The 15,996-nt window shown below is 44.6% G+C and overlaps 1 protein-coding gene across 2 annotated transcripts in view; it reads right to left on the bottom strand.

The window, feature by feature from the left end:
- LOC137330962 (cyclin-dependent kinase-like 2) overlaps positions 1-15,570 on the bottom strand; it is a 52,995-nt gene extending 37,425 nt beyond the window's left edge. For both annotated transcript variants that reach the window (XM_067994550.1, XM_067994543.1), the window contains exons 1-2: positions 15,281-15,570; positions 8,170-8,360 (exon numbers count right to left, since the gene is read on the bottom strand). In XM_067994550.1, coding sequence (XP_067850651.1) covers positions 8,170-8,337 — 168 coding nt within the window. In that variant the 5' untranslated portion in view covers positions 8,338-8,360; positions 15,281-15,570. The remainder of the gene's footprint in view (positions 1-8,169; positions 8,361-15,280) is intronic.
- Positions 15,571-15,996: the final 426 nt, after the last annotated feature.

A 15,996-nucleotide genomic window follows, 5' to 3' on the forward strand; every position in this document is an offset into this window, starting at 1 on the left:
TCTGGGGCAACAGATGGTGCACACCTGCTGTATTTACCGACACTTTACATTTCCGCACAGCTTGCGGTAGGGTGAAAATCACTGATTGCAAACATCTACACCCTGGCCATTGTAAACATACAGGATAGTGAATACCCAGGTACTAAACAGGGCCATTGTAAAGTTTCCCTTTCTGCATATGGTGCTGTATCCCTCGGGTTACTTATATGGGACTCTCTTCTCTTTCCAGATGCTGATGAACGTGTTGGATAGTCCCAACATCCTCTCGTTTCATTTCAACATTTGCAGCTTTTTTTTTTGTTGGCTGGCTGGAGAATCCTTGGGTCACCTTCACGTGATGTAAAGATCAAATCCAACAACCCCCTGCCCCACATTCTGCCCAAGAAACCCGGAAAAATATCTATGTCCCTGGCATAAAGACAAGAGGTCAAGCTTCTATCCAACTCCGTGTTGGTCCTGAACTGCTGCAAGGGTTGCCCCAATCTCACGTCATAACTTCAGGAGGAGAGGGGCAGGAGCCCCAGGGAAATGGCATTAAGTTGCCATTTTCAGCCGTTTACTCCATTATCTCCAGGGAAGGCTGTTCAGTAGACGTGGTCTACATGGACTTTAGCAAAGCGTTTGACAAGGTACCGCATGGTAGGTTGTTACATAAGGTTAAATCTCACGGGATCCAAGGTGAGGTAGCCAATTGGATACAAAATTGGATTGACGACAGAAGACAGAGGGTGGTTGTAGAGGGTTGTTTTTCAAACTGGAGGCCTGTGACCAGCGGTGTGCCTCAGGGATCGGTGCTGGGTCCGCTGTTATTTGTTATTTATATTAATGATTTGGATGAGAATTTAGGAGGCATGGTTAGTAAGTTCGCAGATGACACCAAGATTGGTGGCATTGTGGACAGTGAATAACGTTATCTAGGATTGCAACGGGATCTTGATAAATTGGGCCAGTGGGCCGATGAATGGCAGATAGAGTTTAATTTAGATAAATGTGAGGTGATGCATTTTGGTAGATCGAATCGGGCCAGGACCTACTCCGTTAATGGTAGGGCATTGGGGAGAGTTATAGAACAAAGAGATCTGGGAGTACAGGTTCATAGCTCCTTGAAAGTGGAGTCACAGGTGGATAGGGTGGTGAAGAAGGCATTCGGCATGCTTGGTTTCATTGGTCAGGACATTGAATACAGGAGTTGGGATGTCTTGTTGAAGTTGTACAAGACATTAGTAAGGCCACACTTGGAATACTGTGTACAGTTCTGGTCACCCTATTATAGAAAGGATATTATTAAACTAGAAAGAGTGCAGAAAAGATTTACTAAGCTGCTACCGGGACTTGATGGTTTGACTTATAGGGAGAGGTTGGATAGACTGAGACTTTTTTCCCTGGAGAGTAGGAGGTTAAGGGATGATCTTATAGAAGTCTATAAAATAATGAGGGGCATAGATAAGGTAGATAGTCAAAATCTTTTCCCAAAGGTAGGGGAGTCTATAACGAGGGGGCATAGATTTAAGGTGAGAGGGGAGAGATACAAAAGGGTCCAGAGGGGGAATTTTTTCACTCAAAGGGTGGTGAGTGTCTGGAACGAGCTGCCAGAGGCAGTAGTAGAGGCGGGTACAATTTTGTCTTTTAAAAAGCATTTGGACAGTTACATGGGTAAGATGGGTATAGAGGGATATGGGCCAAGTGCAGGAAATTGGGACTAGCTTAGTGGTATAAACTGGGCGACATGGACATGTTGGGCCGAAGGGCCTGTTTCCATGTTGTAAACTTCTATGATTCTGCCGATCTCCTGCTAATCTTCCGTTGAAATTCAGTGCAATGTTCTCTCTGTTTTTTGGGTTAATTTTAATGAGTTGGGCCTCAACACACAGCCTCAGCTGTCAGGAACGTGTACCAGAAATTTTGATGTGGAATTATAGTCCTAAACCCTTGCATCTTGCTTCATCTCTCCCCACCTTTTAAACACCATCTCAAAACCTGCCAATTCAACCAGTCTCTGGTCACCTCTCCCTTTGACCCCTCGGTGAAGGTTTTTTTTAATGGTAAAGTTGCTATATAAAGGCTTTAGTTGCTGTTTGAGCAGGAGGAGTAAAGGGGAAACTTGAAGAGTTGGGACAGGGAGGTTTTGGTCGGGGGGTGGGGGTCAAATGAACATTTGCAGAGAAGGTTTTTGAAAGCAGGGAGGGAGGAAAGCGGAGGGATCGAGGGGGAGAAGTGCAGAAGGCAGAGATGGAGTAAAAAAAATAGTGCCATTTGTGGTGGAATGCTGAACAACAATTAAACTGGTGCAATGCATTGCTGCATTTTTCCAGAATTTTCTTTTCTGAGTTGACAGGTAAGCATTGGACCGAGCTCCAAGCTCAGCAGTTTTATTCCCTGCCTGGGATGTCCTCCATCTTTGACATGCTTCTGGTTTTACACAGTCTATCGATACAGTATTTTCTTTGCCATTTCTCCGGCCTATTCACCGTGACAAGTAATCTGCAGGATCCTGTTTGATAATTCTTCATTCGATAATCACACCACAGGACACAGTTTACCAGAACGTACCTCAGGCACAGAGCCCTGACTGCCTGCGTGGAGCAGGTATCAGAAGATTACAAGTTGGCTCCCCTGTGATCCTCTGCCCGGAATTGAGGGGTGACCAGAATAGAGGTCTTTCAGATTATGAAAGGGTTTGATAGGGTAGATGTAGAGAAAATGTTTCCACTTGTGGGGGAGACCAAACGTTGGGGCCATCAATATAAGATAGTCACTAATAAATCCAATGGGGAATTCAGGAGAAACTTCTTTACCCAGAGTGTGGTGAGAATGTAGAACTCGCTACCACATGGAATAGTTGAGGCGAATAGCATAGATGCATTTAAGGGGAAGCTAGATAAACACGAGGGAGAAAGGAATAGAAGGATATGCTGATAGGGTGAGATGAAGTAGGGAGGGAGGAGGCTCGTGTGGAGCATAAACACCAGCAAAGTCCAAATGGCCTGTTTCTGTGATGTAGTTTCGATGTAACTTCCCAATGCGTGCTCCCAGCGGCCGGGTCTCAACACTCAGAGCTCGTATTCCTAATTACATTTCAGAACAGAGAGACGGTCATTTTTTTAAATGATGCCCCTCAAGTGAACGAACTGCTTCGCAAATTCCTCCCGCTCTCTTTATGGCCACTTCAATTCCCATTTGCCAATTTTGTGGGGCAGGCTTGATGGACCAGCTGGTCTTTTCCTGCCCGTCAATTTCGTATGTTCGTAATGTTCTCACAAATCTGATGAAGCTGTCACTTTGTCTTGTTTCCACACAGGCGGCTTGAGCTCCCGCCTTCCCATTTTGTACTCACTCCACTAAAACTAGCGACAGGAGGGATCTTACCATCTCTTGGGATGGATACAATGACGTACTTGTATCTTAGTTTGAAAAAAAAAATTAAATATGCGTTTCACTGATACAATCCACACTCCATGAAATTGGCTACAGAGCAAATGTTTCATAGTCTGATACTCGAAGCCCTTCTCTCGTTAGACACCTTTGCTTTGCTGCATCAGTTTTGGGAAAACTGCGCTACGTTAACCTATGTTAACATTGTTCTAAATTGGATAGCCAGGTGGTGAAGGATAGACTACGAGAGCCTGATCTTCAGTTGCTTCCAAGCCTTTATTCACCGAGATCCACATCACCCACACCACACCCTAGATAAGCTCTCATATAAATGGGCACAAGAGAGTCCCCAATTGGTATTCACCACATGGATACAATTAACACTAATTGATACAAATCACATGGATACAATTAACACTAATTGATACAAATCACATGGATACAATTAACACTAATTGATACAAATCACATGGATACAATTAACACTAATTGATACAAATCACATGGATACAATTAACACCTTTCCCACCCGCTTACATTTCCACCAAGCACCACTGGGGTCGCCAACCCTCCAGGATTGCCCTGGAGTCTCCAGCAATTAAAGACAGTGGCTCCAGGACACTGCTGGAAAAAAACCCGGGAGAGAAAAATCACTGGGGCATTTAAAAATTGTGTTTTTTTAAAAATAATTTTCTTTGAACATTTTTGTTTATTAGTTATAAAAATATTGGACACGGGGAATGAAGGCTGTTGACTGATGGTGAAGAATCATCCAATTGGGTAGTGAAGAGCCTATTCACTCTCCGATTGGTGTAGGAAGGCGGTGCACCGCGAGGATGGACACGGCGGGCGACCAATGGCTGGAGTGTGGGGGCAGGGCGGTCAGAGGCAGGAGGTCATGCGATGACACCTCCAGGAATATGTCCAACCAGAGTTGGTGACCCTAAGCACCATTAGGCAGCAGGTGAGTCTGACAACAAACTGAGGACAACAGGGCCAAGGGGGGAATTGGGCAGTGGCTGGAGTCATAACTGACACATCGATGATGGCCATGGTTAATGGAGAACAATCGTCGCAGCCCCGGGAGTTCCTCAGGGAAGTGTTCCTGGCCCAACCATTTACAGCTGCTTCATCAGTGACTTTCCCCCCCGTCACACGGTCAGGAGTCGGGCTGTTCACTGATGATTCCACAGTGCTCAGCTCCATTCACAACACCTCCGACAATGAAGCAGCCTATGCCAGCCTACAGCAGGACCTGGATAACATCCAGGTTTGGGCTGACAAGTGGCGGGTAACGTTCACGCACAAGGGTGAGGCAATGGCCATCTCGAACAAGTAAAGACCCAGTCACTCCTGTTAATTGTATCCATGCGATTTATATCAATTAGTGTTAATTGTATTCAGGAAGTGCATAACAATTGGGGACTCTCTTGTATCCATTTATATGAGAGCTGATCTGGGGTGTAGTGTGGGTGTAATCTGGAGCTCTGTGAATAAAGGCTTGGAAGCAACTGAAGACCAGGCTCTAGTATTCCATCCTTCACCACTTGGTTATCCAATTTATAACAATTCCTCCTGACCTTCCTCAATTGGACCACCATCACCAAGTCCCCTACCATCAACATCTTGGAGGGGCGGGTCACCACTGACCACAGACCACCTCCCCTTGACATTCAATGGCATTACCATCGTCGAATCCCCCACCATCAACATCCTGGGGGTCACCACTGACCAGAAGCTTAACTTGACCAGCCAAATCAACGCAATGGCTACAAAAGCAGGGCAGAGCCTGGGTATTGTTTGATGAACGTCTCGTCCTTTCAAAGCCTCTCCGCTATCCACAGGGCTCAGGTCAGGAGTACGATGGCAGACTGACCACTCACCTGGGTGGACGCAGCAACGAGAACACTTGCATGATGGACGCACCTGTTAATAGGATCTGTTGCAACCCCCTGCACCACTGGCACACTGTGGCTGCAATGTGTACTATCTGCAGGATGGACTGTGGTAACTCACCAAGCTCACCTCAACACCCTCTCTCAGTACCTCGACACCTACCAATGAGAAGGACAAGAGCAGCAATGTCATGGGAACACCATCACCACCAAGATCCCCCCCCACCAAGTCACACACTTTCCTGACTTGGGCATAAAATCATCATTCCTTCATCATTGCTGAGTCAAAACATCCTGTAACTCTCGACCTCACACAGCACCCTGCAGTGGTCGATGTAGAAAGCCCACCATCACCATCTCTGGACAACTGGGAAACCCACCACCTCCATATCTGGGCAACTGGGAAATCCAACACCCCCATCTCTGGGCAACTGGGAAACCCACCACCCCCATCTCTGGGCAACTGGGAAACCCAACACCCCCATCTCTGGGCAACTGGGAAACCCAACACCCCCATCTCTGGGCAACTGGGAAACCCAACACCCCCATCTCTGGGCAATAAATGAGACTTCTCTAGCATCGCTCACACCCTGAGAACAAATTGTAACAAGATCCATGAAAATTTTTCGTCACGTTTTTATGTCAACTTTTAACATTGAAATTACCTATGTAAACATTTAGAATGGAAATCCTGTATGTAAACAGTTGCCTGTAACGCATACAGTTGCAGGCACTGGCCAGCAGTGGCTCTGTGGAGTGGGTTTCTGAAGTATTTCTCTCAATTCTGTCACCATCTTTTATATATAAAATAAACTTATATATTCATCAACTGATTGTGGGCAATTTACCAGGATCTTCAGGAAGTAAATACAGAACAAGCATTCACCGAGGACTACAAAAAAATGTTGTTGTGTAATTAGAGTGCTCAATGAATTCTTGCCAATTTAAACTTATGGCTTAACTAGACATCAGAATACAGTCTGACAGTATAATGTTCCTCGTCATCTTGGCATGTCATGCCTTTGTCTGTCAATAATACTGACAGGCTTATTGCCAGCAGTAATTATTGTACAATAGACCGTGTTTTCCAATACTTCGGTATAGAGATATGACAGTTAATCTTTTATAAACCTGCTGAACCTTTTCACCAACACTTCCACCAAGTGCTGGAAGTTCTGGGAGTTCTGTCTCACTTATGCATTCACCTCATAAACAAATTGCTTAAATGTCGCTGCCATGTGAATGTTAGAAAAATAAAGTCATTACCCGTTGCCCACCTGTGGTTATCTCTGTGCCTGCTTCCGATTAACCATTAATATTGCAAAAATAAACACCACATGGTGAGGTAAATAACCCTTTCTGTCAGACAGTCATTATTATAACCTGCTTGCACGTCATAACCACGCTCGGTACAGTATACATAGCCAAGAGCAGTAAGTAAACACGCTTTTTCCTTCCGAAAAAAACCTCTGTGAATGTATAGATTATATAAAGTTAATGGTTCAGACCTTGCTCGAGTGGGACATCTTGAGACGCGCCCTGTTAGTTAGATATTTTCTGCACCCTTCAGCTTAAAAAAATTTTGTGGCATAATTTCACTGGAAGTGTGAGCTGATAATGGGGTGGCGAGGGCAATGGGGACATCTGGGACCTTAGTGAATGATGGAACCAACAGTCTATCTCCTTAACCAGTGAGATTAAAAGATAGAGAAAGAAAAAGAGGAACGACGGAGAAGGTGAATTAGAGTCGAATCAGGTAGAGAAAGAGAAATAATAAAGAGAGAGAAAGATTGGATTAAAAGAGAGAGAAAGGAAAAGTAAGAAAAAAAAATGTTAAATTTAGAATGCAAAATTCTTTTAATTCTCTAACAGTTGACCACCTGCAGAAATGAGTCTCAAACAGTATAAATTGCTCCTTTGCTGGGCCAGAGAGATTGACTGGCATTGCATTAACAATTCTCACACCATTGAAAGGGTACTTAGGCTGTTAATTATGAGCCCGAACTCTCAGCGCTGAGTTTAATGGGCAATTAAGGTGCAAATGCACCAAGTTCTTAAAACTAACGAGGAGGTTGAGGATGAGACACCGTTTGTGTGAAGCAGACGGAGGAGCGGAGTAAATCGACCAGCAGGTTCTGCAGATTCGCAACTCATGCCGTGTCTCTCAATCCCCTGAACCCGCTGGCCGATTAATGACGGCGCGTGTCGTTAACGTGCTGTTATTTTTCCAGTAGTGGAAAATCTCCAACAGTGCAGCACGTCCTCAGTACTGCACTGCAATTTACAGCCTAGATCATGTGCCCAAATCCTGGAGTGGGGCATACATTAGGTCTTAGCTGTGGCTCAGTGGGTAGCTCTCCCATTCAAATCCCACTCCAGAGTCTTGAGCACTAAATCTAGGCTGACGTTCTCAGTGGAGTGCTGCACTGTCAGAGGTGCCGTCTTTCGGATGAGACGTTAAACCGAGGCCCCGTCTGCCCTCTCAGTTGGACGTAAAAGATCCCACGGCCACTATTTTGAAGAAGAGCAGGGGAATTCTCCCCGGTGTCCTGGGGCCAATATTTAGCCCTCAACCAACATCACTAAAACAGATTATCTGGTGACAATGACTGCACTACTGAGCTGAATTCTTTGGTAACCTAGTGCTGGGTAAGGTATCTAAGCTTCCTGACAGTTTAATGAAGACAAATCTTCATTGTTCCCTCAGGGTCGAGGGATAGTAAGTTTATATTGACTGTTATAATCGCAGGGCGAGGGAGATGTGGATATGGCCTAGAGCAGTCTGTAGAGGCTCAACCTGCCATTGTAAATCCCTGAAAGAATGGTGTTTATTGCAGTATGGCAGCTGTTAGTTACAATCAGGCACTTTGAGAGCAGCTTTCAACTGCGTGAAACATCTCACCTTTAATAACCTTATTTCCCTCATGGCAATTTTTTTCACCATTTTGTCATCGTCACCGTCCAGGAATTTTTTGATGGCAACAATTCTTCCACTTTCTTTGTTCCTGCATTTCATTACCGTCCCATAACTCCCTTCCCCCACCAGGCCCAGGTTTTCATATTTTTCCATATCTGTTAAGATCCACCTGTGAACTGTAAGCAAACAAACATTAACATGGAAGGAGACTTTTTTTTTAATGCATTCTAGTTTTCCCTATAATACATCAAAACCATAAAAAATGCAAACAAAGCACTGGGTTTAATATCTGGAGGGGTAGAATTGAAATGTAGGGAAGTTATGTTAAACTTATACAGAACCTTTGATAGACCACACTTGGAGTACTGTGCACAGTTCCGGTCTCCATATAACAAAAAGGATATAGAGGCACTGGAGAAGGTGCAAAAAAGATTTACAAGGATGATACCAGAACTGAGAGGTTATACCTATCAGGAAAGATTGAACAGGCTGGGGCTCTTTTCTCTAGAATAGAGAAGGCTGAGGGGTGACCAGATAGAGGTCTTTAAAATAATGAAGGGGTTTGATAGGGTAGACGTAGTGAAGATGTTTCCACTTGTGGGGGAGACCAGAACTAGAGGCCATAAATATAAGATAGTCACTAATAAATCCAATAAGGAATTCAGGAGAAACGTCTTTACTCAGAGTGGTGAGAATGTGGAACTCGCTCCCACAAGGAGTAGTTGAGGCGAATAGCATAGATGCATTTAAGGGGAAGCTGGATAAACACATGAGGGAGAAAGGAATAGAAGGCTACGCTGATAGGGTGAGATGAAGTAAGGTGGGAGGAGGCTCGTGTGGAGCATAAACACCGGCATGGACCTGGTTGGGCCAATTAGCCTGTTACTGTGCTGAAAATTCTATGTAATTCCGCTAATGGTGGAGGGATGAAAATCGGGGATGCGCAGAAGGCCCGAATTGGAGGAGTGCAGAGATCTCGGGGGGTTGTAGAGCTGGAGGAGGTTACAGAGATAGGGAGGGGGCGAGGTCATGGAGGGATTTGAACACTGGAATGAAAATTTTTAAATCCAGGCGTTATGAGTAATCTTGGGGATTTAGGATATTTCACACTTTGAGAGTTTAGTTACAAATTTCTAGGAATCTACAATTTGACACCTTGCCACAATGAATGATGACGGTCACTCCTTTGAAGGAAGTAACAGTCCCAGTGCGAGCTGTCACCATACGACTATGACATCTGTTTTTGAAACATATTCCAGTCAGTGGATCACAAAGGCCTCGCAGAGTTATTTTTATAAATGGTTTGATGCACCGATGGAATTTCAGCCATCGACACCTTGAAACTCAATGCCCAGCCACACATCCCGAGCACCTTTCTTGCAGGTCAATACAAAAGGTTATTTTGTTGTCGAAAGCGGGAGGCCCCTGCTTTAGTGCTGCACATACTGTGACAGGGCTGCGGTGGAGAATTCTCACAAGCGGGTCCAAACTAATCAAAACTCTTTTCAGTGGCCAATGACAACACCGTAACACTGAGGCTGATGGTTAGGTTCGTCAGCAGGACACACGACACGGAGGACGTGTCAAACCGACTGTTTGTAACAAAATGGAGGCAGCGATGACGTGCTCCCACATTAACAATTAACCCACTTGCGGAGATTGCTTTCAGGCAATCAGCCGCAGTTCAGTATTTTCCTACTCAGACAACACTAGCCTTAACAGGAGAGTGCCTGACGAGTACAGCCCGGCTAAGATTTGAGTCGATGATCTCGGCCGACACTCCCAGTGCCAATACCGAGGGAGTGCTGCAGTGTCGGAGGTGCCGTCTTTTTGGATGAGACGTTAAACCGAGGCTTCGTCTGCCCTCTTCAGGTGGATGTAAAATATCCCACGGCCACTATTTCAAAGAAAAGCAGGGGAGTTCTCCCCTGGTGTCCTGGGCCAATATTTACCCCTGAATCAGTATCACTAAAAGCAGATTATCTGGTCATTATCACATTGCTGTTTGTGGGATCTTGCTGTGCACAAACTGGCTGCCACATTTCCTACATTACAATAGTGACTACACTTCAAAAAAGTACTTGATTGGCTGTAAAGCACTTTGGGACGTCCTGAGGTCGTGAAAATCTTTTTCTTTCCAGGTGCGGTTCTAGTCCAAGCCGATAGAGGCACAGAGTACAAAAGCAAGGTGGTTATGTTGAACCTTTATAAAACACTGGTTCGGCCACAACTGGAGTATTGTGTCCAATTCTCAGCACCGCACTTAAGGAAGGATGTGAAGGCTTTATAGAGGGTGCAGAAGAGATTTACTAGAATGGTTCCAGGGATGAGGGACTTCAGTTACGTGGATAGACTGAAGAAGCTGGGGTTTCTTCTCCTTAGAGCAGAGAAAGTTGGGAGGAGATTTGATAGAGGTATTCAAAATCATGAAGGGTCCAGACAGAGTAGATAGAGAGAAACTGTTCCCATTGGCAGAAGGGTTGAGAACCAGAGGGCACAGATTTAAGGTGATTGGCAAAAGAATCAAAGGGATATGAGGAAAATCTTTTTTACGCAGCGAGTTGTTCTGATCTGGAATGCGCTGCCTGAAAGGGCGGTGGAAGCAGATTCAATCATGGCTTTCAAAAAGGAACTGGATAAATACTTGAAAGAAAAAAATTTGCAGGGCTACGGGGAAAGGGCGGGGGAGTGGGAATAGCTGGATTGCCCTTGCAGAGAGCTGGCATGGACTCAACGGGCCGAATGGCCTGCTTCTGTGCTGTAACCATTCTATGATTCTATCTAAACATTTGACTCTTCAAGTGCATTGGTAAGCAGTGAGATTAGAATGTTGTACCTAACTCGGGGCTCTCCTCATCTGACAACACTTCCAGTTGGATTGGACAAATCCCACTTTCCCTCACCAGACATTATTGTAACACATTATCTGAACAAACCAGGGAGGGGCCACTCATCAGAGCTCGAAGCTCTGTTGTAATGTAGGAAATGCAGAAGCCATATCTCCACATACACACCCCACCCATCACAAAAATCAAACAACATGCATTTATATAGTGTCTTTAATGTAGTAAAACGTCCCAAGGTGCTTCACAGGAGCGGTTATCAAACAAAATTTGACACCGAGCCACTTAAGCCACAGGTGAGCAAAAAATTGGTCAAAGAGGTAGGTTTTAAGGAGCGCTTTAAAGGAGGAGAGAGGTAGAGAGACGGAGAGGTTCAGGGAGGGAATTCCAGAGCTTAGGGCCGAAGCAGCTGAAGGCACGGCCGCCAATGGTGGAGTGATTAAAATCGGGGATGCACAAGAGTCCAGAATTGGAGGAGCGCAGAGATCTTGGAGGGTTGCAGGGCTGGAGGAGGTTACAGAGATGAAGAGGGAAGCCATGGAGGAATTTGAAAACAAGGATGAGAATTTTAAAATTGAGGCGCTGCTGGACCGGGAGCCAATGTGGGCCAACGAGCACAGGGGGTGATGGGTGAACGGGACTTGGTGTGGGAATTGGTAGTATCAAGAGGCAGAAAGAAGACTTTGCATCAACTTTGTCTTTGGTTTCATTACCACAGCAAAAATCTAGGATATTGTATTAAGGTAACGCACTCCTTATGGTTACTTTACTTTTTTTTCCCCCTTCTGATAAATAAGGATTGATTTTAAGAATGATTCACAGTTATATCAATTGCCAAGGCTCATCTGGCAAATCATTTATTTCAAAATGAGAACAAAAGATTGGAAAGAAGTGATCTGCCTGGCCAAGAGAGTGAGGAATAATGAGTTGTGATCACAGCGTCACTTGACTGAGTTCAGATTTGGAGCCCAGCACTTTATCACCATCGGAAAACATCTCCGAATTATAATAATGAATGTTCAGACATGTACAATGTGATAATTGGACAGAGCGTTTATTGACACCACTGTGTTGACCAATGAGTTGGAGGCGGGGCGGGACTTACAGTAAACAGAGTCTATTTACTCAGCAGAGTCGGTTTAAACAGTGCACTCCAGCAAACAGTCTACAGAGTCTATTTAAAAAGAGCCTCTAGGAACTAGAGCAAACCGAACTCATGACTCAAAGTACAGCAACTTCTCCCGATAAAAGCAGGATTATTTCTCCAGCAAAATGCAGTGAGTGGAGGATAGTTACATAATACAAATTATGTGCATAAAATCAATCCCAGTCACTTAGAGCAGTGCGGTCTCCAGGCGTGATTGACGGGGGAATTACCCAATCATCTCCATTCTGGCCAGGAATAGTGATGTCACTATAGGCAGCCATAATTGGGGGCTGAGAGCTGATTAAACATCCCAGAAGATTTACTATCACCTAACTAAGTAACTAAGCAACATATAATGCATTGTTATCATAAACTATTCTAGCCTGTTATGAATTGGTAGACAGGAAGAAGTTAATTTGAGCCAACACCACCCCCCCCAGGTATGAAGTGGCTTCCAGGGCTGATATCAGCTTAGTACTTTACAAATCAAAGTGTCAAACAGCTATCTGGTAAACCGCTCCCACTGAGGCTAAAGGTATCTCTTTGCTCATTCTGTCACCCGGTAGTAGGCTCAATCCAAATAGCTCCTTCAATCCATCTAAAACACTCCTCTTCTTCCCAACGCCTGCACTGGTCTTTAACGTCTCCCCTTCCCCGTGCACTTTTCCTGTTTCCAAACTAATTTCTTTTCCAAGAGTTCCAGTTTCTCATCTGGTCTTTGCTTGAGTAACAGAGTGGCAAAAATAAGAGCACACGGAATTGGAGGTAACCTTGTGAGATGGGTGGGTAATTGGTCGGGAGGTAGACGACAGAGAGTGGGGATAAAGGGTTGATTAAATAATTGTGGTACTTAAAATGAAAAAGAGAGTTGATAGGGTCGATAGAGAGAAATTGTTTCCTCTGGTGGGAGAGTCCAGAACAAGGGGGCGCAATCTTAAAATTAGAGGCAGGCCGTTCAGGGGTGAAATCAGGAAGCACTTTATCACACAAAGGGGAGTGAAAATCTGGAACTCTCTCCCCCAAAAGGCTGTGGATGCTGGGGGTCAATTGAAGTTTTCAGGACTGAGATCGATAGATTTTTCTTCGGTAAGGGTATCAAGGGATATGGAGCAAAGGCAGGTAAATGGAGTTAGGAACAAATCAGTCATGATCCAAGTGAACGGCAGAACAGGCTAGAGAGGCTGAATGGCCCCGCTCCTGTTCCTACGTTTGTTACATACATCTGTACATTTGTTCTATTTAGCACTTATGGCTGGGCCGTTCTTGTTGCTTGTGGTTACATTGATTACATTGGCCAGGTCGTTTGCAATTTTTCTTGTGCTTGAAACTGTGTATTTTCCTGTCTGCTCTGCTCACAGTGGATCATCTGCTTTAAACTAATGGCAATTTCTTGATAATGAAATGCCCGTCAATCTTTTCCATCACTCTCGTTCATTTTCATCATCTGTCAGGTTGAATAATGCGAGAATATCCTCTGCTTTAAGTGTCAGTTTGGCTCAGGGTGCCTCTGAGTCAGAAGATTGTGGGTTTAAGCTCCCTTCTGGGACTTATGCTCATAATCTAGGCTGACACTCCAGTGCAGTACAGAGGGAATCCTGCATTTCCAGAGGGGAGGGGAGGGGATGCTGCCTCTTGGATAAGACATTAAACCGAGGCCCCGTCTGTCTATGGAGGTGGACATCAAGGGATCTCAGGGCACTATTTGAAAAAGCGTAGACTTCTTCCGTTGTCCGAGTTAACATTCATCCCTCAACTGCCACCAGCAAAAACTAGATTAATTCGTCACTGATCTCATTTGCTGTTTGTGAGATCTTGCTGTGCACAAACTGGCTGCGATGTCTGCCGACATAACAACACTGACTGCAATTCAAAACAATTCATTCGCTGTGCAGAGCTTTGGGACGTCCTGAGGATGTGAAAGGTGCTATATAAATGCAAGTTCTTCTCATTTATCAACCATGTAGTAAATTAGTGTTTACTTGTGTAACACTCATTTCGGAATATAAGTACAGGACTGCAATCACTCTTCAAGTCTATCTGACCGGTGCCAAAATTGAAAGCTTCCAATAGCCCAATCCCTCAAATCATAGAATCATACAGCACAGAAAGAGGCCATTCGGCCCATCGTGCCTTTGAAAGAGCTATCCAATTAGTCCCACTCCCCCTGCTCTTTCCCCACAGCCCTGCAATTTTTTCCTTTTCAAGTATTTATCAAATTCCCCTTTTGAAAGTTATTATTGAATCTGCTTCCACCGCCCTTTCAGGCAGCGCGTTCCAGATCATCACAACTCACTGTGTAAAAAAATACTTCTCATCTCCCCCTCTGCTTCTTTTGCCAATTACCTTAAATCTGTGTCCTCTGGTTACGGACCCTCCTGTCAGTGGAAACAATTTCTCCTTATTTACTCCATCAAAACCCCTCATAATTTTGAACACCTCTATTAAATATCTATCCAATTCTCCCCTAACCTTTTCCATATAATCTACCTTCATTAACTTCCTCCCTGGACAGTCTGTTACACACGTTCACCAACCTCTGTGTAAAGTAAGTAAATCTAAGATGTGCCCCGGTCTTAAACTTGATCTCCTGGTTCTAGAATCCGCGACAATCTTTTAACATTTAACTCAAAATACACAATAACTGACTTTGGAAACCAGTGTATGAGCAGATCTGCGCTGTCAGTATAAAACTGCAAATTACCAGAAAACGTAAAGTTTTGAAAGTTCAATTTAAAAAAAAAAATCAGTAAAAAGAATTCCAATAAATTCATGGAAACACTCAACATTTTTTTCAACAGGCTGTACCAAGGCGGATCACGTGAACAGATTGAACGATAGCAAATACCTCAATATAGAGTTTATTCCACTCAATTTTATTGTTCAATCAAACTAGATATTGAACTATTTCCAATAACATTGCCGAGTCTCTCAGAGTGGATGAGAGGTATGAGAAGTTTTTGGTCACTCTAATATCTCCATTCATTCCACAACACAATTCCCCCAAGTCTCTCTCCAGTAATCTAACTTTCCTATTTCTGTTCCTTGACTCTCTGCATTGTTCTATAGTCCAGGCTCCTCTCACTCCAGTGCCCGTTAGTTTCTGTACCTGAACAAGTCGGGTTAGTCTCAACTCTTCCATCTGCTCAGCACATCCACGGGAACAGCTGTTAAACTTCCAAATGACAACGCCTTGTGCCTCCCCCTTTACATTAAAGGCTGTGTGAAGTGTAGACTGGCCGCTGTTACTTTGCTGGAGTCAGTCAGTCCGCCAGAGTCTCTCATTTATCCGACTGAACTTTGGTGACGGAGGATGAGCGGCAGAGAATGGGGCGGCGCTTCCCACAGAGTGAGGAGGGAAGGTCGGGGAGAGACATTGCCCGTCTCCCTGGACAGGACCCAGGTCTTGCTCGCAACCACAATGGGAAAAGGAGTCTGTGTGCTGGGTGGTTACCAACAGCAACAAGTGACTCTCCCCACAACATGGAGCACCAGCCTCAGCACCAACCAATCCGACTGTTCCATCTACCCAATAAACTTTTTTTTGATGGAAAAAAAAAGTTTGCAAGACAGTCCCCCAAGTTAGTGATGGAGAGCAGGACTGATTGTTCCATTCACCCAATAAACTTTTTTTTTGGAGACAAGTTGTAAAAAAGTGTTTGCAAGACAGTTTATCAAGTTAGTGATGGAGAACAGGACGGAACAAACAAAAAACAAAGGAAAATACTGCTGGAAATCTCAAACAGAAAACGCTAGAAACACTCAGCAGGTGAGTCAGCATCTGTGGAGAGAACAAGCCAAGGTGGCACAGTGCCGTCATTGCAT

The sequence above is a fragment of the Heptranchias perlo genome, chromosome 1 (genome assembly GCF_035084215.1).
Source record: "Heptranchias perlo isolate sHepPer1 chromosome 1, sHepPer1.hap1, whole genome shotgun sequence".
NCBI classification, from domain to species: domain Eukaryota; kingdom Metazoa; phylum Chordata; class Chondrichthyes; order Hexanchiformes; family Hexanchidae; genus Heptranchias; species Heptranchias perlo.